Genomic DNA, 25,253 nt, shown 5'->3' with positions numbered 1-25,253 from the left:
TAGGCAATTTGTTTTGTATGTTAATATCCATTTGGTGACTTGTTAATAAAAATAAATCGTATATCTTCCTTTCGTTACATTTTTAAAACAATCACGTCAAACTGATTTGCTTACAAAAGCAGTAAAAGCTTCATTTAAAAAAAACAAAAAAGTTTATTTTTTCAGGTTCGGCCCACTATTTACCGGTAATCCGTTGGGTTCGGGTAGGGCTCGGGAAAAAACTAAGTACGGGTCCGGATTTATTAGGCCCAAATGCAACTCTAGTGGGCGTGGCTGAGCGGAGATCATGACATGCTGTGCTCTTTTAGAGCGTTTAAATTTAGAAACATTGTTTAGAATATTGCAAGAGCGTTGGAAGGGTTTATTTATATAATATATATATATATATATACGAAAATAAACTACTACTTGTACTACTATCCCTATTTTGCAGGGGGGGGGACGGAACCCCCGTGATAAACGAGGGACTACTGTACTGTAAATTTAAGAGGTTTAATTTGAATAAAGATGACTTCTGTGCTGATGGGATAAGGCAGGAAATGTCTTTGGCTGTTTCAGGTGAAGGACGGGGGCTTATCCTGACAATTGGTCTAAAGTCTATGATTGTAGATTTTCCCAAAACTACCGTATTAAGTTGTTCCTGTGTGGCCGAGATTTGCATAATTTAGGCTACAAATCTGATTTTAAAAGGTTGACCTGGCCCAGGTGAGCAGCATGTCTGTTCTTGGCTAAAGGAAGTTGATTCTTGGCAAGAGGTGAGAATGGGAGTGCACCAAGCTCACATGGACAGAGCGCTCTCCTCCGACTTCTTATGAATCAGCCTCTGGAGTCTGACGCCCCCCACCCCTGGCTTGGATCTTACGCCAGGTATCACCCAGTGCCTTAGCAAAGTGGTCATCCACAGAACCGGTTATGGACACCGAATTGGACACGTCCTCGGACTCTTTGTAGTTCTTTCCAAGGCTGCGACGAAAGTGCTCCTCAATCACGGGGTCACATACGGCGTTAGCTACAACAACACAAGCAGGAGGACAAGGTTAAAATATACAGTAGTTATCATCAAACAGCACTTTGATAGCTTTTTATAAAGTTGTAGATGTTTTACCACCTCCACACACCTGAAGCATAATGAACAGACTTCAGCAGAACATGATGACAAGCTTATTCTTTCGGCTTTTCCCTCTTCAGGGGTCTCCACAACGAGTCATCCTCCTCCATCTCACTCTGTCCTCTCTAACTGCATCCATATATCTCCTCTCTGTCTTTTTCCTGGCAGCTGTATTTCTAACATCATTCTACCAGTATACCGACTGTCCCTCCTCTGGACATGTCCAAACCCTCTCAGTCTGGCCTCTATAGCTTTAGTGTAAACCTGATGACAAGCTAACTAATTAATTTAAAGCATGCGAGTTGGAGCAGACACACATCTGGAGGACTGTCTGATTCCAGGATCAAGTTTGAGGAAACCTTAGTTTAATGGTGTTCATTTGTTAAAGGCTGACAGCAGCTTAACAATTTTTATTTTAATTTTAACAAATTATTTGGATTCTGTAAACGTTATAATAAACCCACTTTGTCTCAAATAGTTCCCTGCATTACAGGTGAAAATTAAGAAAAAGACCACGTTTTATTTGTCACCAACATCTGCAGGTTTCCATCACTGGAAGTTTTGTGTAGAGCGCCAAAGTTCATGCGCAATAATCCAGGTATAAAATCCAGCAAGGTTCAGTCAGGTCATCTGGACGGTTTCTTTTCTTTTTTTTTAGCCAACACGTTTCGTCCTTCGTCCAAAGGACTTCTTCGATCTGAGGAGCCACCAACAAACAAAACTGATTCCCACAAACAGCATAATCCAAAGTGGAAAAAAAACAGTTTGCTGGTGCTAAGATGGCCTCCGGAGCCCGCCCTCTCCCCCATCAACTCCTCTGAGACAGTCATGCCAAAGTGGTTCAAAACACCAAAGTTCATGCTCAACTGGCTCCTCAGATCGAAGAAGTCCTTTGGACGAAGGACGAAATGTCTCAGCAAAAAACAGAAACCGTCCACATGACCCCACTGAACATTGTTGGACTTTATGTAAAGCATTTTTATCCTTGCCCTTCCCCGTTTGTCCTGCTTGAACACATCAGCTTCCAGAGTTTTACTTGCCACTTAATATACCTCGTCTCTTTGTTTAAACAACGTTAACGTGCTGTCGATTTAAAGACTTACCATTGGTCCTTCTCTGATCTGTAGGTGGGGTGGGAGCGCAGCCGTTCATGTGGCAGTGCGAGAGATTACAATTCCGGTTGCTTGCAGGGGCGCAGGTGATGACCGAGGGACGATTCTGAAAAAGGCAAACAACCGAGCTTCAGGTAAAGAGCTGAAGATTCAGTGAGATGGCAGTGATTGCCACAGACTGCCATTTAGCTTTTTGAGAAAAAACTCAAAAAGCTCAAGTACACTTTCAGACTTTGAACATATAAACTTACAAATGTGAGATTACATTTAAATCAGGAACAGAAAAAAACACTTGTATCACAGAGGGATGTCAAAATAGCCTAAATAACTTGATTTATTGCAAACACAAAGTTAAATAAGCTGGCCTTAAAGGAAATATCATTTTGGTGTCTTTTCACACTTTTGTGGTTTTTCCAAAAACTGTAGTACAACATAACACTTTAGTATCTTAGCACACCTTTTATATAAAGAAAATAAATGCAAGTAATGTCTGACAGTCTTATACATTCATTTTGTATCTTGGTTTTACAACATGAATCAGAAAATGTTCTCTACTGAAATCTATTCGAGTCAACAAAGAAGAACACATTCAGCCATCTGGAAAAAAATCAGAGCGTGTTTGAAATAAAATGACAATTATAACTTTTGTTACAGAAAAACAGGAAAATATTATTAATACCCGTCTTAAAGGACACAGACTCTCTTGGATTGCAGCTACTGGTGTGTGTCTAGCAGTGAGGTACAATCTCTGCTTCAGTGCAAGCTTTACATGCCTTTTCAGGCAGTCGCATAAGAATTGTGTTTTAATTCATTGAAATGATTCAGCAGAAAGCTGTTTATCCGCCGCGACAAACGGAGTTAGTCGAAATGAACGTACCTGCTGCCGTTCCACAGTGGCGCTTACAACCGACCTCGCTGTTCTGCTGACTCCAAAGTCATTGGTGCTTCTGGTCAAAGCCAGAGGTTGATTGACGCCGTAGTCAGAAATGGGTGCATATGGGTGGTTCCCATGGATACTATTAGGAGAAATAATATGCTCCACAGGGCTGCGGCTCCAGTGCTCGTTACAGTTGTCTCCAGCGGAGGGACGGGCCCTTAAACAAGGAAATGTGAGTTAAACACACAGGTCGCCTCACAGCTTCGCCTCTTTATACACACTTTATCCTCCCAAGTTTCACATGTATAAAAAATATGAAACAGATCAGCCGAGTTCCACCTTTTTAGTAAGAAACCTTTGTGCTTGTGTTGACGTTAGCAAGCCCCTTTAAGAGTTTTTTTTAACCTGTTGTAAGTCACTTTTCTCAAATTTGTCCTTTACCTAAACTGGAAGCTTTCTACATCCTCCAGTTAGAAGCAGATTAATTTAAAGCCCAGATGTGGTTTGGCTCCTTCTCATCGAGCTGATTTTGTGCATGTTAAATTATTTTTAAACAGAGCTGCCCGAGGAGACTGTACGGTCTCATTCAGGAAGACGTTTGTTTCATTCAGAGCATCACATCAGAGGATTTTCTCTTCCAGAGTTTGTCAGACCATTCTCATTCTATTAATCACTGAAACGCAGCGAGGAAAAAAACACCTGTCAGACCTCAAGTAGCCCGTTTAATGATATGAACTGATTATTTTATGATTTGGAGTTTTGAGATGATTGTATTCCAATGTTTTAATCATGTTTTGTTTTTAAATAAACGCTGTGTATTTACACATGTCCTGATAAAAACCAGCCTTCAGCCACCTCGGCTACATTTTATGGTTGACTTGTAGAAAGATCATCATCCTGTTTTATTTAAATAAAAATGTATTTAAGTACTGAAGTGAAGCATCCACAATGAACATTTCTGCTTCCTCAGAAGAGTCTGAATCATCAGTGTGGTATTTTTTTGAGCTGACATTTTAAAACTACAGCCCGACCGATACATCGATATGGCCGATGTTTCAGGCTGGACTTATCGTATCGGTGATAAAGGTCCCATTATGCGCCGATATAAACACGTGTAATTTTCACACCTAAAATGCTGGAACCAGTCGTAATTGTACAATTTATCCAGCAGAGGGCGCAGGAAAACTACTTTAAAGTCATTTCCGTTCATTTTAAGTTTCACTTTCAGCAAAGCCAAAGCAGGGAACAACTGTGTAGTGTATTTTGATGAAAAGAGCATGGTACGTTTATTTTAACTGATCTGTAAAATAAAAAATCAACTATAATAAATGTTACATGTTCCTGTTTTTAGTTGTCTATACCGCCTTATAATGTAGCTGGTTTTTGCTACTTTTTCCTTTTGACTGTCCTTTTGGTTGCCATTTTATTTTAATTTGTAAAAAAAAAAATAATTTGTATGCCCCTTTTATGATTGTCTTTTGCTGTCGTTGTCCACTGTTATCAGGTCTCTTGTAAATGAGTCCCCGAGGCTCAATGGGATTAACCTGTATAAATAAAGGTTGAATGGATTTATGTAACACACTTGATAACTTTATGGTGAATAGTGGAGGACAGAGCATGTGAACACACGTTAGAAAGACTGTTTTATGACCAGTGCACCACTTGTAAACCTACTGTGGGACTAGGTATAGCGTGGATCTGATTAGCTTAGCTTCACGGTTGCTAACAGCTGCGCTAAGTAAACAAGTCCCGCTCCACTCATGGTTTACTTAGATCCTTGGGGGTGACCAAAGCTAAAATATTTTCAGTCATTACATCAATTATTGGCGATCGGCTTCCCCTCCCAGTATTGGTATCAACGATAGCCAGAATTTCCATATCGGTTGGGCTCCATTTAAAAAACTCGTTTTTAGTAATGTGAGACAATTTGACAGACCAGTCTTAATATTTTAATTTTGACTTGTCCCCCTAAGTATACCAAATTATGTTGACATAAAAGTTTGAGGATTAAAAGACTGTAGGTTTTATTCATTTGTGATTTTTGAGCTAAACAACATGTCTTCTGGTGATCTGTTTGCTTTTAATTTACTCATTTACTAATTTCATTTCATGTATATTTGTCAAAGCCGAGACATTTTAAAACTCAAGGACTGACACTTTAATAACGTTATGCTAGCTACATCGTAATAAAAAGGTAACAATAAAATGATGCTCGTTGGCATTCCAGTTGTAACATGATTACAAATGTTCGTTCATAATGCGTCAGCAGGAAAAAAGTATAAAATCAAAACTCAAAGTGAAGCAACAAAAACAGAAACCTGCTGAAAACGGAGAACTAAAACTTTAATCATCTCCGGAAATATCTGTACCATCAAAACTGAGATGTTTCGTCACAGACGTTCACGAAGAGCCAGCTGAGACCACAAACAGATGGTGAGCACGTCAAACTCCGTTAGATAAGATTTGCAAATGTTTCCATTCCTAAAAAATCATTATGTACATGAAACCGAAGTCAAGAATTAGCAGCGAAGGCGAGGATCCCTGCTGTGTCTCCTTATGGTGCTAGCTGCTTGGCAAAAAGTAGCATTTGAACACACCACGAATACTAAACCTGCCTGCAGGGAGGGTTGTACATGAAGTACTAGCCAGGAGGACGAATTTCCCGTGGAGCTCTCTAAATCATCAAGGTGAAAAGATGCCATCAAAACTGTGTAGCTCAAGTCGGGCGTGTTTAGACTCTTTAAACTCGCACTCCAAGTTAAACTAACATGTCAGAGACGGGTTACATGGAAAAAACAAAGTAGTTCAGAGGCTTTCATAAATGCACTTACAACTGAGTGGCGAACAGTCGGCTCATTTTAGTCACGTGGTCTTCATCACAGTTGATTCTGTCCTCCATTTGTTCTTCTCCATACTTCCGTTTGTTTGGACAGTGAGAAGGAGGCCCGGTTATTATGGTGGACACAGCAGTCGGTGGGTACAGGATCCTGGACTCATCTGGAGAGGACCCGCAGTGGATTGAATTTTAATTAAATTAACCATCAGCACATTGCAGCTAGAGGGCCATAGTATCAGTATAACAATAATACAGTTAACTACTAGACTGTTTAACAATTGCACGTGTAAGATTTTACCACATACTGGTATGTAAAGTATTTTCAAACAGCTCTGCATTATTGAATTTGCTCTGGTTGGTGATTAATATAGTCTATTTGAAGCAAAGAGGAAATATGTTCAATCAAGACACATAGTTATAGTTATGCATATAACTAATATGAACAGCACAGCAGACAAGATACCTTTAATCCTCGTGCCAAATCGAGGCATATTGTGTAAAACTAAACAAATGGAAACTGACAATCTAATGCTGCTACAAGAAAACATTTTTTTCAGCCCACCCAGAGTAGGAAGTGAAATTTTTGTTTTAATTAAGATTTTTTTTTAATTCAGGGACCATAAGTAATGAGAACAGGGACAATTGCCTCTAATAATAATTACTCATTTGAGTATCTTACTGCATTTCAAATTGTTTGATATAAACTCCACTTTTCAGAAGCTTTAACAGAAGTCAAAGTGTTTCACGTATGACTAACGGGTTTCTAATAAGATTGTTTGTATAAAAAAACACTAGTTATTTCAGTCTGATGCACACAAGAAAAATAAATAAGGACGCCATAAATATAACTAATGTTAAGTCAATAATGCAAATAAAGCAACTATTGAAAAGAAACAAGTAAAAAAATGGCTGAGGGCCATGTCACCCAAAGTTATTATAGTCAAGTCAAATTTATTTATAAAGCACATTTAAAAACGGCAGCTGTTACCATAATGCTTAACTAAAAAAAAATCAATGGCAGCACGATGGCTCAGTGGTTAGCACTGTTGCCTCACAGCAAGAAGGTCCTGGGTTCAATCCCTGGTTGGACCTGGGGTCTTTCTGTGTGGAGTTTGCATGCTCTTCTCGTGCTTGCGTGGGTTTTCTCCGGGTACTCCGGATTCCTCCCACAGACCAAAAACATGCATGTTAGACTGCCTTCAGGCCCAGGCCTCCCTTGCAATAAAAGAGATCTGTGATCTCAATAGGATTTGCCTCGTTAAATAAAGATGAATAAATAAAATGGCAGTAATTTAATGAAAAACAAAAAATTTAATTACCGGTAAAAGCGTCAAAAGAAAAACATAACACAACAATAAAATATTAAATCACATCACACTATTAAAAGTCAGTGAAAACAACGAGATTTAAAAACAGGAAGTGAAGTGGCCTGTCTAACGTTGGGGGCAGATCGTTCCAAAGTTTAGGGCCCATGACTGAAAAAGCCTGATCTCCTCTGAGCTTCAACCTGGTTTTTGGTACAACCAAAAGCAGCTGATCAGCTGATCTCAGCACCCGAGAAGGAACATATGGTTCAAGTAGTTCAGAGAGATAAGAGGGTGCAAGGCCATTTAGGCACATTTTATAGTGAAAAAGCAACTAAATGCATTAGATTAAATACTTAATATTTCCAGTGCAGACATATTTTGTTCAGCATTCAAGAAGGGAATCAACTTCTGGGCAAAACCTAGACTGAGAAACAATACAGAAACTTAAATCACCTCAAATTATCCAAATAATTTATGTAATTTATGCAGTGTACTTCTTTGGCAAAATTATTTTGACTCTATAAGACCAATTAATTCTCTGCTACAAAGAGGCCTTGACATTTTGAAGACTGAATGATGTAGTAAAAAAAAAAAAACTTTACAGAAAATAACGTTTTAGAGTGTGCACACATGGTTTAAAATGTAACACCTTTAGTGTATTATCTAGTGTGATGTAAATAAACGATCAATAAACAGAATTTATTTATTTATTAACCTTTACTTAAACAGGCAAATGTTTTTGTTCAGTGGGAGAAAACCCACGCAAGCACGAGAAGAACATGCAAACTCCACACAGAAAGACCCCAGGTCCAACCGGGGATTGAACCCAGGACCTTCTTGCTGTGAGGCATGTGAATGCATCAAATATAAAACTTGGTTTTATGTACTTAGAAGGAAAAAAGTGCAACATTTAAGACTTTTAGCTGTAATTTTGCTGAATTTAAAGTCAGGCTATGAGAGATTAGATGCAGAACAGGTTGTAGGGTGAGTCATGTGCAAGAACCTGACAGTTAATAAACATCTGAAGCCAAAATTTGTGTTAAACTTGAAGCTATAAAATAAAAAGTGTCATCACCAGACCACTGAGATTAACCAAACCAGAAACATTATCATTGAGAAATGCAATGTTTTGTAAACTATACTCAAGCAACAAGCAAAGGACAGAGAAAATGTGTCTGTAAACTGACCGTCGTAGTGCAGTCTCCCAATGTTATTGTTCATCTTGTCCAGGAACTGAGAGTTCAACAGGTCCATGCTTAGCGTTCACAGGCTAGTTGCTAACATGGACGTTAGCATGCTACACCGCCAAAGACAACAACCAGGTATCTTAAAGAGGACACAGTTAAGACAAGTTAGCGAACAAAAATAAAAATAATAACGTGAATTTTGCTTGCATTAATGGTCCTTAAACAGTAATAAATACATAGAAAACGAGAGGGATATTGAGTGACACCTTACTACGACGAACACGGGCTAGCAGCGCTGCTAACTAACTGAGCTAGCAGCTAAAAACGTTAGCTTGCTCAAGCTAGTAGTTTCACCTACATATATAGTAGCTGTACTTTAAATGTATAGTAGCGGTACACTACAACGCAGTTATAGTCGTTAAAACTAATGGCTGTATACGTTTAGGTCAGTACATCTAGCAAGTAAAAGGCTAACTTTAGCTCGGTGAGTACACAACATTTCTCAAACTTCTTCGATTAAAAGAAAGTGGTTCGCCCGGCAGTCAGGCCAAATACTGGTTTGATCACTTAGCTGAACTTTAAACATCCACACACAGTAAGTTGTACTTACTTGTTCGAAAATAAATGGGGTTACATCAACGATGTCGTTGGCTCAGTTAGTTTGTTCTGAGGTTTCTCACCAGGAGGAGGCATCAAACAAAGAGGAGCCGAGCAGCCCTAGCGGCCAGACCAGGCGAGCCAACCGGATACACATAAAAACAACACGAAGCTGCTTTTATTCCATGTAAACACGGTCCTCCTAACTCAGTGACTGTGCACCTACAAACATGTGGGCTAAAGTTGGTTATTTATTATTCAAGGTTCAGCAATTAGCAGCTCTGGGCCACTTTTCTCACTTTGGTCCCTCTGACATACATTTAAATGTATAATCACCATATATTCTAGTTTTAGCCAAATGCAAATGATGAACACGTACAAGTGATGGAAGGGGAAAACAAATATTGATCCCTTTGTGCTACCATTGGAGGCACTCGATTATTCGACATTATTTCTGAAAAGATGCCTGAGGAATGGAGACGTGCGCCGGTGCCAGCTTTTAGGAAGGAGGGCGATGCAGAGTTGTGACAGCTACAGGGAAATAAAGTTGATGAGTCACTGGGAGCGTTGTGGAAGCATCAAGAGGTGGACTATGATGTTTGCAGATGACATTGTGATTTGTGGTGAGAACGGGGAACAGGTGGAAGAGAACTTGGAGAGTAGCACTGACAAAAAGACAGGATACAGAACTGGAAGTGGCAGACATGAAGACGTTGAGGTTCTCAATTCATTTCAATTCAGTTTATTTATATAGCGCTAAATCACACCAAAGTAGTCTCAGGACACTTGACAGGAACATTCACATACATAAAAGTCAATTAGTAAAGTTCTCTATCTAAGGAATCCAGCAGACAAGTTGAATCTTCGCTTCGTTGCAGTCTCCCATCCTGAGCAAGCACAGTGGCAACAGTGGAAAGGAAAAACTCCCTTTTAAAAGGAAGAAACCTCCAGCAGAACCAGGTTCAGGACAAGTGGCCATCTGCTTTGACCGGCTGGTTGAGAGGACAAGAAGGAGAGACAGACGAACACAGAATGGTAGGTCCAGGTGAACCTGAATGACAAAAAAAAAAACACATTAATGATAGAAAAAATAATTACAAATACAAAACAGGTTGAGCAGAGTAAGTAAAGACAGTAGCAGAGGGAAAAGTGTGGTCAGTTTGTCCTCCAGCAGTCTAAGCCTATAGCAGCATAACTAAGGGACAGCTCAGGAAACCCAAGCCGACCCTAACTATAGGATTTAGCAAAAAAGGAAAGTCTTAAGCCTAGTTTTAAAACTTAGGAGAAGGATGGATAAGATTAGGAAGGAGATCTTCAGAGATATGGGCAGCACGGTGGTGCAGTTGTTAGAGCTGCTTCCTCTCAGCGAGCAGGTTGCCCCAGTTCAAATCCCAGTCCGGAGATGGAGAGCCTTTCTGGGTGGAGTTTGCATGTTCTCTCCGTACATGCGTGGGTTTTCTCCGGGTGCTCTGGTTTCCTCCCACAGACCAAAAACATGCATGTTAGGCTGATTGGTAACTCTAAATTGTCCCTAGGTGTGAGTGAGAGAGTGAATGGTTGTTTGTCTCGGTTGTCTCTGGCCCTGTGATGGACTGGAGACCTGTCCAGGGTGTACCCCGCCCCTCACACAGTGATTAATGGACATGGGCACCGGCGACCCCCGTGACCCAAAATGGAATAAGCGGGTAAAGATAATGGATGGATCGATCTTCAGAGGTACAGCACAGGTTGAACAACTGGGAGATAACGTTAGAGAGGCCAGACTGAGATGGTTTGGACATGTCCAGAGGAGGGACAGTGGGTATACTGGTAGAAGGATGTTAGAAATGCAGCTGCCAGGAAAAAGATAGAAGGCGGAGGTGGAGATAATTGGAATCAGTTGGAGAGAACATGGAGGTAGTTGGAGTGAGGACAGCGTGAACAACCAAAAGAACAAGATCTCTCTGGGCTTGTAGTTGGTTAGCCTGTTAGACACTTCCATCCAAAAAGAGAGGTCTTTCTCCAAACTCAACAGAAAACTAAACATTTTTTAACACGTTTAAGGAAAGTTACTGAGAGGAAAATCAGAAAGAGCAGATTTGCACATGCATGTTAAAATCAAAATATTGTGAGATATTGAATTGACATTTACAAAAATGTGGCAAATCACTTTGATGATAAAAAAAAAAGAGGTAAAGAATAAATCTACCTTGAATAAAAACTTTCAGGAAAAGTAAACGATAGTCATTGCCTTGACTCAAAAGATGTGCAAAGTTGTAGCGCTCGTTGATTTTACTGTGCACTACACAGAAATACCAGCTGGTGTCTCTGTAATACAAACAAAATTCAAATTTCGACACATTTTTACAAGTTTATCCTGTTGGTTCATTACATGCAAAACATTTAAAATAAAAATGACACTTGTCTGGATGGCCAGCCACACCTTCACCCAGCTGACCGTACGGTGCCTCATATAGGGTTGATATTAACACATTCGTGTCCAATCTCAAAGGAACGAGCTCTGTCTTTGTAAAATATAAATGAATGTTGGAATTTTCATCAAAACATTGAGCAATATTAGATTTATCTTTAAAATGAATCATTGCAAAGTACAAAAGAAGCTCACAGATGTGATAAGTCCTAACATTTATTCCATCTATAAATAAAACACCTAGCTGTTTATTTGTAATAGCAGCTTGATAATACTACACTGAATTTGTCATAATTTGTATATAAGTGTCAGTATTTTTCAGTATTTTTGTACAAGTAGCTTGATATAGTAAAATTATACTAAATGCACCATAACACGACCTATTCTTTCTTAATCTTCTAATTTCAAAACCACAATAAAAGAAATGGAGCAGAAATGATAGCTTGGTTTGGTTTGTGCTTCAGATGAAAGTAGCTGATAAAGCCTTGAAGTACTTTTCACATATATGGCAGTTGTTTGTGTTTACGTCTCTCAGGATCGCCCTGTGTTGTCTGTTGCCTTTAAAGATGGTGACTTCTGAGTAACCACAAGTTATTGATCCATCGACCTGTTTCCTGCCCCTCTTTTAGAATATCCATCTAGGCTGTTAGAGGTCATTCTCTTCACACTTCTCTTCTTCAATATTCTGTTTTTTTTATGTAAAACTAAATACCTAAGTAAACGTGTAAATACATCTAAATAAAAACAGTCGACTGCGTGTTTGCAGCATGCATTTGGCTCTCGAGGGACTGCTGCTGACGTTTCCTCCTGTTCAACACTGCCCACCAGTCCAAACAGCCATTTTAGATTTTATGGCTTGTGTTTTACCAACAGACCGGCTGTGTCCTGAGAGGCCCGCTGAACAGGAGTAGAAGGCGTCAAGCAGCTGGGATGTAGTACTCGGATCCCCTCGTGCACTTCCACTAGAAACCCCTCTATTTTTCATGCTGTGGTTCAAAATGGGATGATGCCTCGGAGGCAGCAGAAAATGGGGGAGGGGTAGGGAAGTCAGGCATGCCACTAGAAGAGGGAGGAGAGGAGGATGGAGAGGCGAGGCAGAGCATCATGTGCTGTGCTTGAGGAAAACATAGAGGAAGGGGATTGGCTGTGGGAGACTAGCATCACTGACAGGAAGGGAGGGCTCCGAGGATGCTCTGTGACTCTGGGAGGGAATACATACGTTAGGAGTTTGCACGGAGACCCCCCCTGCCTCTATCAGCCTCACGCTCAGACCTGTGAGCCCTCTGCAGGATCATTTTCCACACCCAGAGCTCACCGATCCTTCTGCAGCCATGAATTATCTGCGCCGTCGTCTCTCGGACAGCACTTTCATCTCCAACCTGCCCAATGGCTACATGACAGACCTTCAGAGGCCCGATCCGGCTCAGCCTCCTCCACCTGCTTCCTCCACCGCCGCCAAGTCCCCTACAGCTGGGCCCGCACCGCCAGCCGCTTCCCCTGCTGCTGAGAGAAAACCTCAGCCTTCACAGTCAGCCGGATCGGGCTTCTTCAGCTCCATCACCAACGTTGTGAAGCAGACAGCCGCCTCAGCGGGGCTCGTGGAGCAGACCCAAGTCACGACACCCAAGAAGTTTAAGATTCTCCTTGTGATCGACGAACCACAGCAGGAGTGGTAAGATGATAAACCAGACACTCCTAAATAGCTGAATGTGGATTACTTAAATGCAACACATTTTTTAGTCCATTCTTGATGTCAGATTTCTTCTTTTGACTCTATTAGATGTGATGCTTAATAAGAGAAACTCTATGGATGCATCTGTGTCAAGATCAACCTGTTTCTGGTTTAATAATCTGCCATGTCTCCTTAAGCTGCTGCTTAAAGGAATGCAGTATTCTCATTCTAAAACAACGACATTTTAATAATGATATAGCACCAAAATTGAGCACTGACATAATGCTTTTTCTCATGTAATAATCTGATTTTATAATGAAAATGTGCGGCCGGCACCATGGTGCATGAGGATTTTTGGTGGTTGCTGTGCTACAGGTTGTGCAGAAACTGACAGAAAGCGTTTTAATTCAGTGTGAGCAGTCCAAGTGCTGCAGTGCACTTCCATCGGTGAATGGGGTCCCCCGCCCCCTGCTCACTGATACCATGTCTCGTGACATGCACAATACAGAAATCAATGTTTGCCTATATGTTCCTCTGCCTGCTGGGCGAGAAGACAATCATGTCATTACGGTGAGGAGCTGAAGCTGTTTAAGATGATATAATGGCAGACACTGTCCTGAGGAATTGTGTTCAGATTAAAGCATCTTTGTCTGCAATCTCTGGTGAGAAACCATTGTAAATTATTAATCCAGAGTTAAATTTTGTTGCATAGAGGCTTCTTTCAAATGGCAGAAAATGCTAACACGATTAACCTTTAGGTAAGTTTTGTTTTTTTTCCTCAAATGTGATCATTTGTATAAATTGAAAGCAAAATCAGACACAGATTTTCATCCTTTTCTTTAAATGTTTGGAGGGATGGAGAATTACCTTGATTTATACTTAAGGAAGGATTTCAATACAATAAAAACAATAAAACAGGGTTTTAAAAAATAACTTTCTATCCAGGGAACACGTGTTTAGATTTGGCATCTTGCTGTGTAGATGCACAGTATGCCCTATCATAATTAATGTTGTGTATCATAGCAAGCACAGTGCTAAGGCCACGTGTGCTTTGTGCGCCTTACTGAGCACAAATACAATAACATCTTAGGTATTTGTTAATAAATTCAGAGCAAACTCTCATCTTTTTATTCTTCAATAATTTTACGTAGAAAGGAACTTGTTTGTGAAGGGCTGAGGAGTACATCTGGATAATGTTTTCCAGATGTGAGACAAATACACAATATATATTGTTAGACCATCAACAACCATTCTCTGAGGGATTATTTTCTCAGTATCAGAGTCAGAGTTTCTTTATTGTCATTCGCACCTCATGTGATACATGTGGTGGAGCGAAATTATGTACACGGGGTCCCAGTTACATCCAACAATAAAATGTATAAGAAAAACAGTAATAACATCTAAGATATGAACTAAGAAAAACATCAACTAAATATACACTAAGCACTCATAACATAAAACATTGAACATCACCACAAACATGAACATGAGTCTGTGAGCAGATGTGCACGCATGAACACATCAACATTGAAACAGATCAGCAGCAACATGAAACAGATCAGCAGCAGCATGATATGGTTTTTCACAGTGATTATTCTGGTTGGAGATTCATGAGTCTAACAGCCTCAGGGTAGAAGCTGTTCCTCAGTCTAGTGGTTCTACACTTAATGCTCCTCAACCTCCTTCCTGAGGGGAGTGGGGCAAAAAGTGTGTGTGCTGGGTGAGTGGGGTCCTTCATGATGCAGGTGGCCCTCTTCCTGCATCTGGAGGTATAGATGTCTGTGATGGTGGGGAGACTGATTCCAACAGTCTTCTGTGCAGCCTTCACCACTCTCTGCAAAGCTTTTCTTTCTGCAGCTGTGCAGCCTCCATGCCACACATTGATGCTCGAGCACAGGATGCTCTCCACTGCACACCTGTAGAAGGAGGTGAGGACTGAGCTTCCCAGACCAGCTCGTCTCAGCCGTCTGAAGAAGTAGAGTCTCTGATGAACTTTCTTGATCAGGCTGGTGGTGTTGTTGCTCCAGCTGAGGTTGTCATTCATGTGTACACCCAAGTACTTGTAGCTGGAGACCACTTCCACCGCAGACCCTCTTATGTTCAGGGGGGTGTAGATGTTTTTGTTCCTTCTGAAGTCCACAATCATCTCCTTTGTCTTCTTCACATTGATGTGAAGGTTGTTCTCTTTGCACCAGCTCTCCAGGTGTTTCATCTCTTGCCTGTCAGAATCTGATATAAAGTTAACTCCTCATATTTGCCAAATAATCTATTAATTTTGGGGTGTTTCTATCCTCTCCTCGTTTTGTGTACATCTGCATATAGTCATTTGGAAGGTGTGCTAAAAGAATTAATTCAAAAGGCTTCCTCTGTCTGAGTGCTGCATCTATTTTTTATGACAGCTCAGTATCACTGAGCGGTGGGGGGGTGGGGGCTTTATGTTTTCTTTTGGTTGTTTCTACACAGAACGTGCTCTGTATTCAATGGATGGACTAAAACTATACTAAAATATTCTGCTGTTGATAAGCCTCAGAAACAGAAAATGACTGGAAGCGTCTTTTCTCTGTGATGCTGCACGTCTCGAGTCTGAGGCGTTATTTAAGCGCAGGCACAGCTCAGACATCCCTCCCCTTCACGGCCTAAAATCAAAGCCAGAGTGATGAGACCTCCAGAGAATATCCAGAGCGAGTTTTTCCAGACTCGTTGCATCGGGCAGAAGGCTCAGCCGTCCCAAACATCTGTTAATTAAATCAAAGCAGGCTAATCAAAAGTGATTGAAGTTTGATGGAACATGTTTGACAGTTTCTGGTGGATTTTGTGTTGACGACACTAAATTTAGTCTCAATTCAAAACTCTTTTATATCGCTTGACGATTATAGTTAGGTACTATTTTATCAAATTTTAAAAAATAAAGTAGCGGTTGTTTGCATGCTGGCACAGATTTAGACAGAAGTATTGCTTTTAGAAACAGAGTCAGTCCAGTCTGGAAAATAAACCTTTTTAATTCATGAAAAATCATCCATGCAGTTCTGAAATCTGGACCGATTCTTTTAACGTGATGGATGTGCAATCTCACGTGATGTTGCAACGTTTCAGGCTCCGTGTTGCAGATGACTCTCAGCTACTACCACATTGAATAAGTCGACATCTGTAAAACTGAGCTATACTGAACTTGATTATGTGCAGGTTAATAAGTTCAAGTCTTTATTGTCATGGCCATCGCATGTGGTACATGAGGCGGAACAAAATTGTGTACACAGGATCCCAGTTACATCCAACAATAGCAAAAATATGAATTGTAAAATAAACTGTAAATAAGGAACTAATATATAAACTAAGAAATTTGATCCAGTAACGAATAGCACAGAAACAATACGCCGAACAACAGCAGCACGAACATGAGTCTGTGTGAGCAGATGAGTACGAATGAACACAGCAGCATGAAATAATCAGCAGCATGGATAATCAGCAGCACATATCACCAATCAAACTGGTATTACAGTGATTTTTTTTCACAGTGATTATTCTGGTTAGAGATTCATGAGTCTAACAGCCTCAGGGTAGAAGCTGTTCCTCAGTCTAGTGGTTCTACACTTAATGCTCCTCAACCTCCTTCCTGAGGGGAGCGGGGCAAAAAGTGTGTGTGCTGGGTGAGTGGGGTCCTTCATGATGCAGGTGGCCCTCTTCCTGCATCTGGAGGTGTAGATGTCTGTGAAGATGGGGAGACTGACTCTTTCTGTGCAGCCTTCACCACTCTCTGCAAAGCTTTTCTTTCTGCAGCTGTGCAGCCTCAGAAAAATAAAGTGTAGCGTTATCAAACCTTCTGAACGTTTCCTCAAAATCCATCCAGTAGTTTACGAGCTGTTTTGCTAACAGACACAAACACATGAACAAAACATTATCTTCCACCTTTGTCTTTAGGCAGAGAGCCATGAAAATACCTACACAGTTTCTGTTAAGGAGCTGTGATTTTGTAGAAAAATAAGCTGCGCAGAACAGATGCCACAGCTCAGACAGACACGTTCTGTCCTCCAGTCAGTGATTTACAAACGCGTCATCCAGACAGGACTGTTTTGTCCCAGAAATGCTGTTTGATAAATTATTCATGACGAGAGGAACAGGAGTTACATAGCAACTCTTATCAACCTAATGGATCAGATGCACTGCCTCCTTAGTCTATTTCCATGGCTTAAATTGAATATAAAGACACAGTAACAAGGAGTTTTATTACTCAGTGTTGCTAATCACGAAATTCACTGTTTTATATGAAGAACTGGGGAATAAAACGCCTTGTGCTGGGAACTTTATCTGCAAACATTACCCACATGTGAGAGCAAATGCAGGCGAAGTAATTACACTTTAAGTTCAGCGCAGGGTCCCACCTGCAGAGCTCTCAGGCAAAACTGCTGAAGAAAATAATAATTAAAAAACTTTTCCCAGCAACATGGGTGCAAAACTGTCACTATGTTTGTGTCCTTTTTAAATAAGAAACTAGAAAATGTTAATTATAATGTTTGGTGTCCCTTCTGTTTTTAATGAGGCACCCCTGTTGATTCCTTCAAAATGAACATGTTCTTGTTTTTATTCCACTTTCCAAATGAGCAGCAGAACTCATCGTGCCCTCCAAATAAATACTGATTCAAGGACAGAGGAGTACACAAAAAGCACAGCTAAACATACAACTAAAGTGTTTTTTTTTTCTTATTTTCTGTTTGTTTGTTGTGTGAATCCTGATTCAGCCTTCACACTATACCGATCCTGTTTCTCTTTATTCTTTTTTCTTCTGTATCTTTTTTAACATGTTACTACTTTTGCATACTTTGCGATATTGTAACCAAGTGTCAAAACATTCAGCTCCTTCAGGACATTCTGGCTGTGACTTTTGTTTTTTACCTTTTAGACTTTTTGAAATATTTCCCTTTACATGCAAAAAAGTTCTCATTTAAATACATTTACATCTCACATTGTTCTCTTTGGAACCGACTGCAACGTACTTGCAATTACTTTGTCTCCTTGTGTCAGCATCAATGTCAATTTATTTCTATAGCGTATAAAAACAACAAAAGATGATCAATATGCTTTACAATTAAATCAAAGTAAAAAGAGAGAAAAATACATCTTGTGCTACTCAGAAAACATAAGAAAATTAACAATAAAACACAACTACAAGAAAAATCAGCTCTAACTTGTTCTCAGACTCTGCATGGATCAAACTCCAGGGAAAACAGACGAGTCTTGAACAAAGATTAAATAAAAGTCTCAACAGTCTCCACGGTCTTTATATGATCAGGTAAACTGTTCCACAAGTTTGGAGCAGCAGCCGCAAAAGCCCGATCACCTCTGGACTTATGCCACATTTAGCTTCCAGCTAGCCCTTTGTCACTGTTAGCAAGCCTTTTGTTACTTTTAGCTTTTACTGTTGGCATCGTTTTGCCACTTTCACCTTTTACACAGCATTTTAAAACTTAGCTTTAAGCCAGTGTTTGTGACTTTAGCTTTTAGCTAATGTTCTGCTTCTTTTAGCTTTAACAGCTTGTAATGTCTTTAGCTTGTTCAGCAGATCTCTTCAGTCATTCAGCCCTCAGCATCCACACTGTGTTTCCCTGGTTCTGGTTAAACTGGAGAACCAGATTGTTGAGAGGTGATAATAATAATAATAATGATAATAATAATAATAATAATAATAATAATAATAATAATAATAATAATAATAATAATAATAATAATAATAATAATAATAATGTGTTATGTGTTGTCATCATTGTATGTTCCCATACAATGGCGAAATGGCCTCTCTGCATTTAACCCATCCACCACCAGGTGGTGCAGTGGGCGGCTGTTGGGGGCACCCGGGGTGCAGTTAGGGATAGGGTGTCTTGCTCAGAGGCACCACGATCGAACCTGGGACTTTTGGGTCCCGAGTTGGCTGCCCTACCTCTACCCCATCTCGTCCCCTCCCCCACACTTCGACTAGTCGATTCTAGGACATCTTGCGAGTTTTTATATTTCACGTCAACAAGTCACAGTCACCACCGCCTGCCCCGCTGTTCCCAGCCCTATTCCACCCAATCCACGTGGTGGATTAAATAAAATAAAACTAAAAACAGCGGGGCGGTAAAGCTGTCATTTCTAACACGGTCGTGCCCGGCCCAAGCCAAAAAAATGTGCTGGATGGGTGGGCGTGTTGGTGTCTGGCTTTTGATTGCATCAGCGGATGCGCGCGGCTGACGATCCAATTTGGATCACCACCAACCGTGCTGACCGGCCAGTTAAAAGACGTACAAAAAAGTCCAGACCTGCGGCTTAACTGGACCCAGCAGCTGCATCAGCGGACACGTGCGGCCGACGACCATTAATAACTAAAATAACTATAATATTATAGTAAGGTTCTCCACCACCGTCCGCCCTGCTGCCCTCATTTCCATTTCACCCGATCCATGGTGGTGGATTAAATAAAATAAGGCTAAGAACAGTGGGGCAGGCGGTGGCGGACTCCATCATCACCTGCCCCACTGTTCTTAGCTTTATTTTTTACATCCACACGTTTATTTCACTTTTGTAGCTTTTTGGTTTTCCTGTGACTTATTCGCAGTATGATAAATAGTAGGAGCATAAATATACGCCCGATGTTTTGTTGTTTTTTTGTAAATAATAAATTACTTTTTTGTGATTTAAAAAAATATATATTTTGTTTCAAATATGATACAGTATAGCCGAGCGTCTTGAGTTCCTATGACGTCATCGACTAGTTGACGTCGACTTTTATCATGTTGAATTCAACTTTAAAAAATATGTAGTCAATCAACCCCTAGATGACACACACACACGCACACACACGTGTATTAATGAAGCATCATTAATTTAAACACGTGGCTGATGTTGGCTGAAAACACATGGACTGATTGTTAAAAAGCTTTACCCGCCCCATACGTCTCCATGTTCATAATTAAATACCCCAAAATAAAAATAAAGTTCTGTTTGCTTTGTGACTCATCCGGGCTTTTGAGTTTCCCTAAATACAGGAGCTGTGATGCACATCATCATGCCTGTTTTCCTCCCGCTGCTCTAATTAGCCTGTGGATGCATTATTCAGCTTTAAGCTTTTGGCTTAATAATCAGCAAGTGCAGGGTCTGCGACAGCAGGGGATGCAAACTGAGAGAAAGTGCATGCTTTGGCAATATGTCGAGGAAATATGTTAACACAGCCTCCCTGAAACATGCATGTTCTCCAGTTTTGTTTGGTTGAAGCAGAGCACATTATGTACCACTGCTGCGCTGCAGTAGGTGCTGTTAGTTAAAGAGTGGAGCCAGAATGTAGCCCTCACCATGGCAACCCCAGGAAACTAGATGGAGAAAGCCCCTTGGTTGTTTTTCTGTCGGTGTCGTTGAAAGTTACGCTGCAGGATCATCTGACGCAGCAGATGTTTGGTCATCATTCTCTCAAAATTCAGTTGTGTGTTAAAACAAACCAGGTGCACATTCAAGTGACTGAACCACTTCCACCAAACCACTAAACCAGTTGCTGCAACTGTGAAAACAAAGGATTCACTCCAAAGTTCCAGGTGTTGAAAATAGCACAGACATGATTGCCAAACTGCATTATTTTAAGAGCCTCAGAAACAGTTGGTGACTGAGAGGACACGTGTGTGTGTATGTGCGCTCTACAAGGCTTGCTATGACCGTCTCATCTTTTGAAAGTGTTGTGTAATGTTTCAGAGCGTTCCTTGTAGCCAGGTTGAAGGGAAGACACGTCAGAGACGCCGTGCCGCTCACAAGGAGGCTTTTCTCTCCTCTGCTCAGTCAACATCATCATTTATTTTTAAAAATCCTCATCTCAAAATCCACATTATTATCGCCTGCTGCTGAAAAGCAATAGGCAATAATGATAATGTTTTGCCTGTGCGTGTTTGTCTGTTAGCAAAATATCCCGTGAACCAGTGAACAAATTATTATGAAATTGTCAATCAAATTTAAGATGTCTGTCACAACTAATCAATCTTAGCCAACACAAAAAAATACTATAATTCTGTAAGTTTTGCAGGTACTGAGCAGTATTTGTTGTGGTAGTAGCTGAGACTCATCCCCAGCTCATACTGTAGGAGCTGACAGATGCCACTAGGGATGCACGATATTGGACTTTTGGCTGATATCTGATATGCCAATATGTTAAAACTTATTTGGGCGATAAACAATACTAATACCGATATTTTTTTCTCTAGACCTACTTACAGAGACTACATAGCTTTCTCTGCTGTGGAATTAAAATACTACATTATTCTGCATGGTCCTTGTCAGTTTGGTCTGATACCAAATACAGATGACAAAAAGGGGCTGAAAATGATGCAACACTTCCACTTGGATTATGTTTAATGTTAAATTTATTCATGACATTTACTCTCTCTAACACAATGACAACACTCGAACAGTGCAAATTTGTAAATTTTCACAAATCTCATCTCAATCTGTTCACAAGCAACAAGTGAAAAGCGCATAGTAGTAGTGCATTAATATATATACTTGACAGTTTCTTAAATTAAAAATGAACTTAAAACAGAAGCCTTTTATCTGTGAGTTATTTTGATGGAATGGCCGATGTCCGATATTTAACTTTATCGCTAATATTGGCCGATACCGTGCCGATAATATTGTGCATCCCTAGATGCCACAAGATTTGTTTAAAAGTTTGACATATGAGTTAAGTTTGTCTATTTTGTTAGCAAAACATATTTTAAAATGCTGGACAGATTTAAAAAAAAATTCAGAAAGTAATCATTGGATGTACGTACAGCTATGACTGAATAACTAAATCTACTCAATTCAAGATGGCTGCCACAGCTACCTCAGCTTTAGAAAGACAAAAATGACCATAAATCAAATAGTTTGACAAATATGAAGCTAAAGGTTGATGAGGTAGTAGCTGAGAATTCTCTGAGTCACATTTACCAAGCGCTACACATCGTGTAAGATCCATGCCGGAAACTTTGGCAATTACTTTTAGCATCAATTTATCTGTTAGCAAAATATCTCGGGAAGAACTGGACAGATTGTAATAAAACTCTGAAACTACTCACTGGTTTTACATCTAGAAGTGATTAACATTTAGAGTTAATTTAGTTCAAGATGGCTGCCACAACTAACAAATCTTAGCCAACACAAGAGTTGCTCTAACTGGGGCAATCTTACAGATCTTGAGCTAAAATGTGTGTGGTATAGTGTTGTAGTCAAGACCACCTAACCCGGGACCAAGTTAAGACTAAGGCCAGAGTGTACCAAGACCGAGACAGGACCAAGACTTTTGGGGTCCGAGACCAAGTCGAGACCAAGACCTCAAGTCTTGGAGCTCATTCTTTTCACAGATTATCTGTAGCGGCTTACTTTCACTCCTGGTTGCGACATTACATTCTGTTGTCTGTATTGTTCTGTTGGTACAGAACCACATGTGAATGAAAGTGGATGGGCGTGACAGCGGAAACAAAAGCACACATTTAGCATTGAGTCACGTTATCGCTTGGATTTGAATCAGTACATTTTGCATCCAATAAAAACAAAGATGTTAACAAATAAACTGGACAATATTCTGGCAATTTAGTGATATTTCCACAGTTGTGGTCTTGACTGGTCTTGAAATAAAATCCAGAGTCCTCAATGTCCGAGACAAGACCGAGACCATCAAAAAGTGGTCTTGAGACCGGTCTCAAGATCCAAGACCGGTCTTGAGTACTACAACACTAGTGTGGTAGTAGCTGAGAGTTATTCCAAACATGGTATGGGGTTTACTGAAACTGTTATTCCTGCTGATTTGTTAAAACTTAAATGTTTTTTTTCTCCCAGGGCAAAATTATTCAGAGGAAAGAAAGTCCACGGGGATTATGATATCAAAGTGGAACAGGTAAGTTTCAAGAAGCCTGTCGTTTCCATTTCAAGCTCTGGTTGTAAAACGAAAAGGATTAAATCCTCTGTCGTCAGATAACCGACTGCTTTTGTGAATTTAGGCTGAATTCAATGAGATCAACGTCGTTGCTCACGCCAACGGAGTCTGCAGTGTGAACATGCAAGTGCTCAGAAATGGCACCAAGGTGGTCAGGTGAGACACAGCAACACGCACAACAAAATATAAATAAATAAAAAAACGCACATGAATTTTGAAGTTTTGATGGAACTTGATGCGCCTACTGAGGCTCAGCCTGACTCATCCACATGAACAGTTGGTCAGAATTGATCAGGTCTCTCCCACAACTCTCCAGATCCTTTAAGCCAGACTTTGTCCTCATTCGCCAACACGCCTTCAGCATGACCCAGAACGAAGATTTTCGCAACCTGATCATCGGTCTGCAGTACGGCGGCGTCCCGAGCATCAACTCCCTCGAGTCCATCTATAATCTTTGTGACAAGCCGTGGGCCGTAAGCACTCAGCAGCCAAAGAGCTCTTAGCAGATAAATAATAATAATTAATTTAGGAGGCTTTCTAGCTTGTTTTCATTCATCAGGCTCTTGTCATTTGTTCGGATATTATTTCCAAAGGATGTCCAAAGTGTTTCCTCTTGTGTTTGCGTAGTTTGCTCAGCTTATCAACACGTGCAGGAAACTGGGTGCTGACAAGTTCCCTCTCATTGAACAGACCTTTTATCCAAACTACAAGGAGATGGTGAGGACCCCATCATCTCTTTTTTTAACAACGAAAAAAAAAACTGCAAGTTTTTGTATGTAAAATAGAGCCATGAAATGCAAGATGCTGTAATAACACAACAGTTTTATCATTTAGGTAAGCATGCCATCGTTCCCTGTTGTTGTGAAGATTGGACATGCCCACTCCGGAATAGGCAAGGTACAGTCATGTTTCTTGATTAAGTTAGATCTGCAGCTAATCTTAACAATAGTTACTGTACAGTGATATCTACATGTACTGCCAGTTTAATGTAAGATAGACACTATAAACAAGCATATGTCTACATCAATAAATGCTACTAGTTGCCCTTTCTTTGTATTTTTTATTTTGTTTTGTGTGACTTGTGTGTGTACAGGTGAAAGTGGACAATCACAGTAAGTTCCAGGACATAGCCAGTGTTGTGGCCCTTACCCAGACTTACACCACCACAGAGCCTCTTATTGACTCTAAGTACGATATCAGAATCCAGAAGATCGGCACTGACTACAAAGCCTACATGTATGTGTAATTATACTGACATTACTAAGCGTTATAACCAACTATGAACTGAAAAAGTATTTTATATTCATTAGGAGAACGTCTATATCTGGTAACTGGAAGACCAACACAGGCTCTGCTATGCTTGAACAAGTGGCCATGACTGATCGGTAAAATCAAGCTTCATTTCACCAGAAATATTTCTCAGATTAAACAATTTTATTATGTCTTCATTTTACAACACATTCTCCCCACTGAAATATACTTATATATAGAAATATACTGGAAAGGCCAACTATATCAAAGTCTATGCTAAAAGGGAAAAATTTGAGCCTCCATCTTGGTAGGTGCTACATGACAACCTTGGTCACTGCAGTATGGCAACAGATTGTGAATTTCTGAAGAAGAAGAAAAAAATTTGCCAAGAAATAATGTTTTTCCATTAATCGTTATAATTGTCAAAATAAGTACTATATATAAAGTTGTATTGTTTTTTTAGTACTAGATTAATACACTGTCTGCTATAGTTACTACTAAAGCAGGGTACTCAGAGTAGACATATACCAACTAATTAAAAATGTATCATCAATATTGTGACATCTTTTTCTTAAAAAAAAAGCCACAAGGCAAGAGATGGTGAATGCAGGCAGTTGAAATGTGTTTTCTCCACAGGGTAGCTGAGCTCTCGTTTAAAAACAGGGTGAGAAGTTCAGTTATCCTAGAGAGACTTGGGCTGGAGCTGTTAATCCTCCACATCAAGAAGAGCCAGTTGAGGTGGTTCAGGCATCTGGTAAGGATGTCTTTGAACACCTCCCTAGGGCGGTTTTCCTGGCATGTCCAACTGGGAGGATACTCTGGGGAAGATCCAGGACTGGGAACACCTTGGAGTCCTCCCAGAAGAGCTGAAGGAGATGACTAGGGAAACAGATAGGGCCTCCCTGCTCCAGCTGCTGCCCCTATGATGGATGGATGGATGGATGGATGGATGGATGGATGGATGGATGGAT

The 25,253-nt window shown here is 40.3% G+C and overlaps 2 protein-coding genes across 2 annotated transcripts in view; one reads left to right on the top strand and one right to left on the bottom strand.

Moving 5' to 3' along the window:
• Positions 1 to 473: 473 nt before the first annotated feature.
• On the bottom strand, positions 474 to 9,125 carry vgll4a (vestigial-like family member 4a). Its single transcript, XM_037683971.1, has 6 exons — positions 9,038 to 9,125; positions 8,428 to 8,566; positions 5,929 to 6,094; positions 3,098 to 3,314; positions 2,212 to 2,326; positions 474 to 1,009 (listed from the first exon to the last, which is right to left on the bottom strand). The coding sequence occupies exons 2-6, from the start codon at positions 8,492 to 8,494 to the stop codon at positions 810 to 812; spliced, it is 765 nt and encodes a 254-aa protein (XP_037539899.1). The 5' UTR covers positions 8,495 to 8,566; positions 9,038 to 9,125; the 3' UTR covers positions 474 to 809.
• Positions 9,126 to 12,655: 3,530 nt separating this feature from the next.
• Positions 12,656 to 25,253, top strand: part of syn2a (synapsin IIa) — a 15,903-nt gene continuing 3,305 nt past the window's right edge. Inside the window, exons 1-8 of the mRNA XM_037683969.1 lie at positions 12,656 to 13,106; positions 22,935 to 22,992; positions 23,096 to 23,187; positions 23,348 to 23,504; positions 23,659 to 23,748; positions 23,866 to 23,928; positions 24,125 to 24,267; positions 24,342 to 24,416. Of these exons, the coding sequence (XP_037539897.1) occupies positions 12,766 to 13,106; positions 22,935 to 22,992; positions 23,096 to 23,187; positions 23,348 to 23,504; positions 23,659 to 23,748; positions 23,866 to 23,928; positions 24,125 to 24,267; positions 24,342 to 24,416 (1,019 nt within the window). The 5' untranslated portion in view covers positions 12,656 to 12,765. The remainder of the gene's footprint in view (positions 13,107 to 22,934; positions 22,993 to 23,095; positions 23,188 to 23,347; positions 23,505 to 23,658; positions 23,749 to 23,865; positions 23,929 to 24,124; positions 24,268 to 24,341; positions 24,417 to 25,253) is intronic.

The sequence above is a fragment of the Nematolebias whitei genome, chromosome 11 (genome assembly GCF_014905685.2).
Source record: "Nematolebias whitei isolate Nwh7 chromosome 11, NemWhi1, whole genome shotgun sequence".
NCBI classification, from domain to species: domain Eukaryota; kingdom Metazoa; phylum Chordata; class Actinopteri; order Cyprinodontiformes; family Rivulidae; genus Nematolebias; species Nematolebias whitei.
This window is presented reverse-complemented; position numbering and strand designations above follow the sequence as displayed.

Coding starts and splice junctions, on each gene's coding strand:
- vgll4a (XM_037683971.1), bottom strand. CDS start 8,494: ATGGACCTGTTGAACTCTCAGTTCCTGGACAAGATGAACAATAACATT. Junction 6,095..8,427: donor TGGGAGACTGCACTACGACG/GTCAGTTTACAG, acceptor GGTCCTCTCCAG/ATGAGTCCAGGATCCTGTAC. Junction 3,315..5,928: donor CGACTGTTCGCCACTCAGTT/GTAAGTGCATTT, acceptor TCCTTGTTTAAG/GGCCCGTCCCTCCGCTGGAG.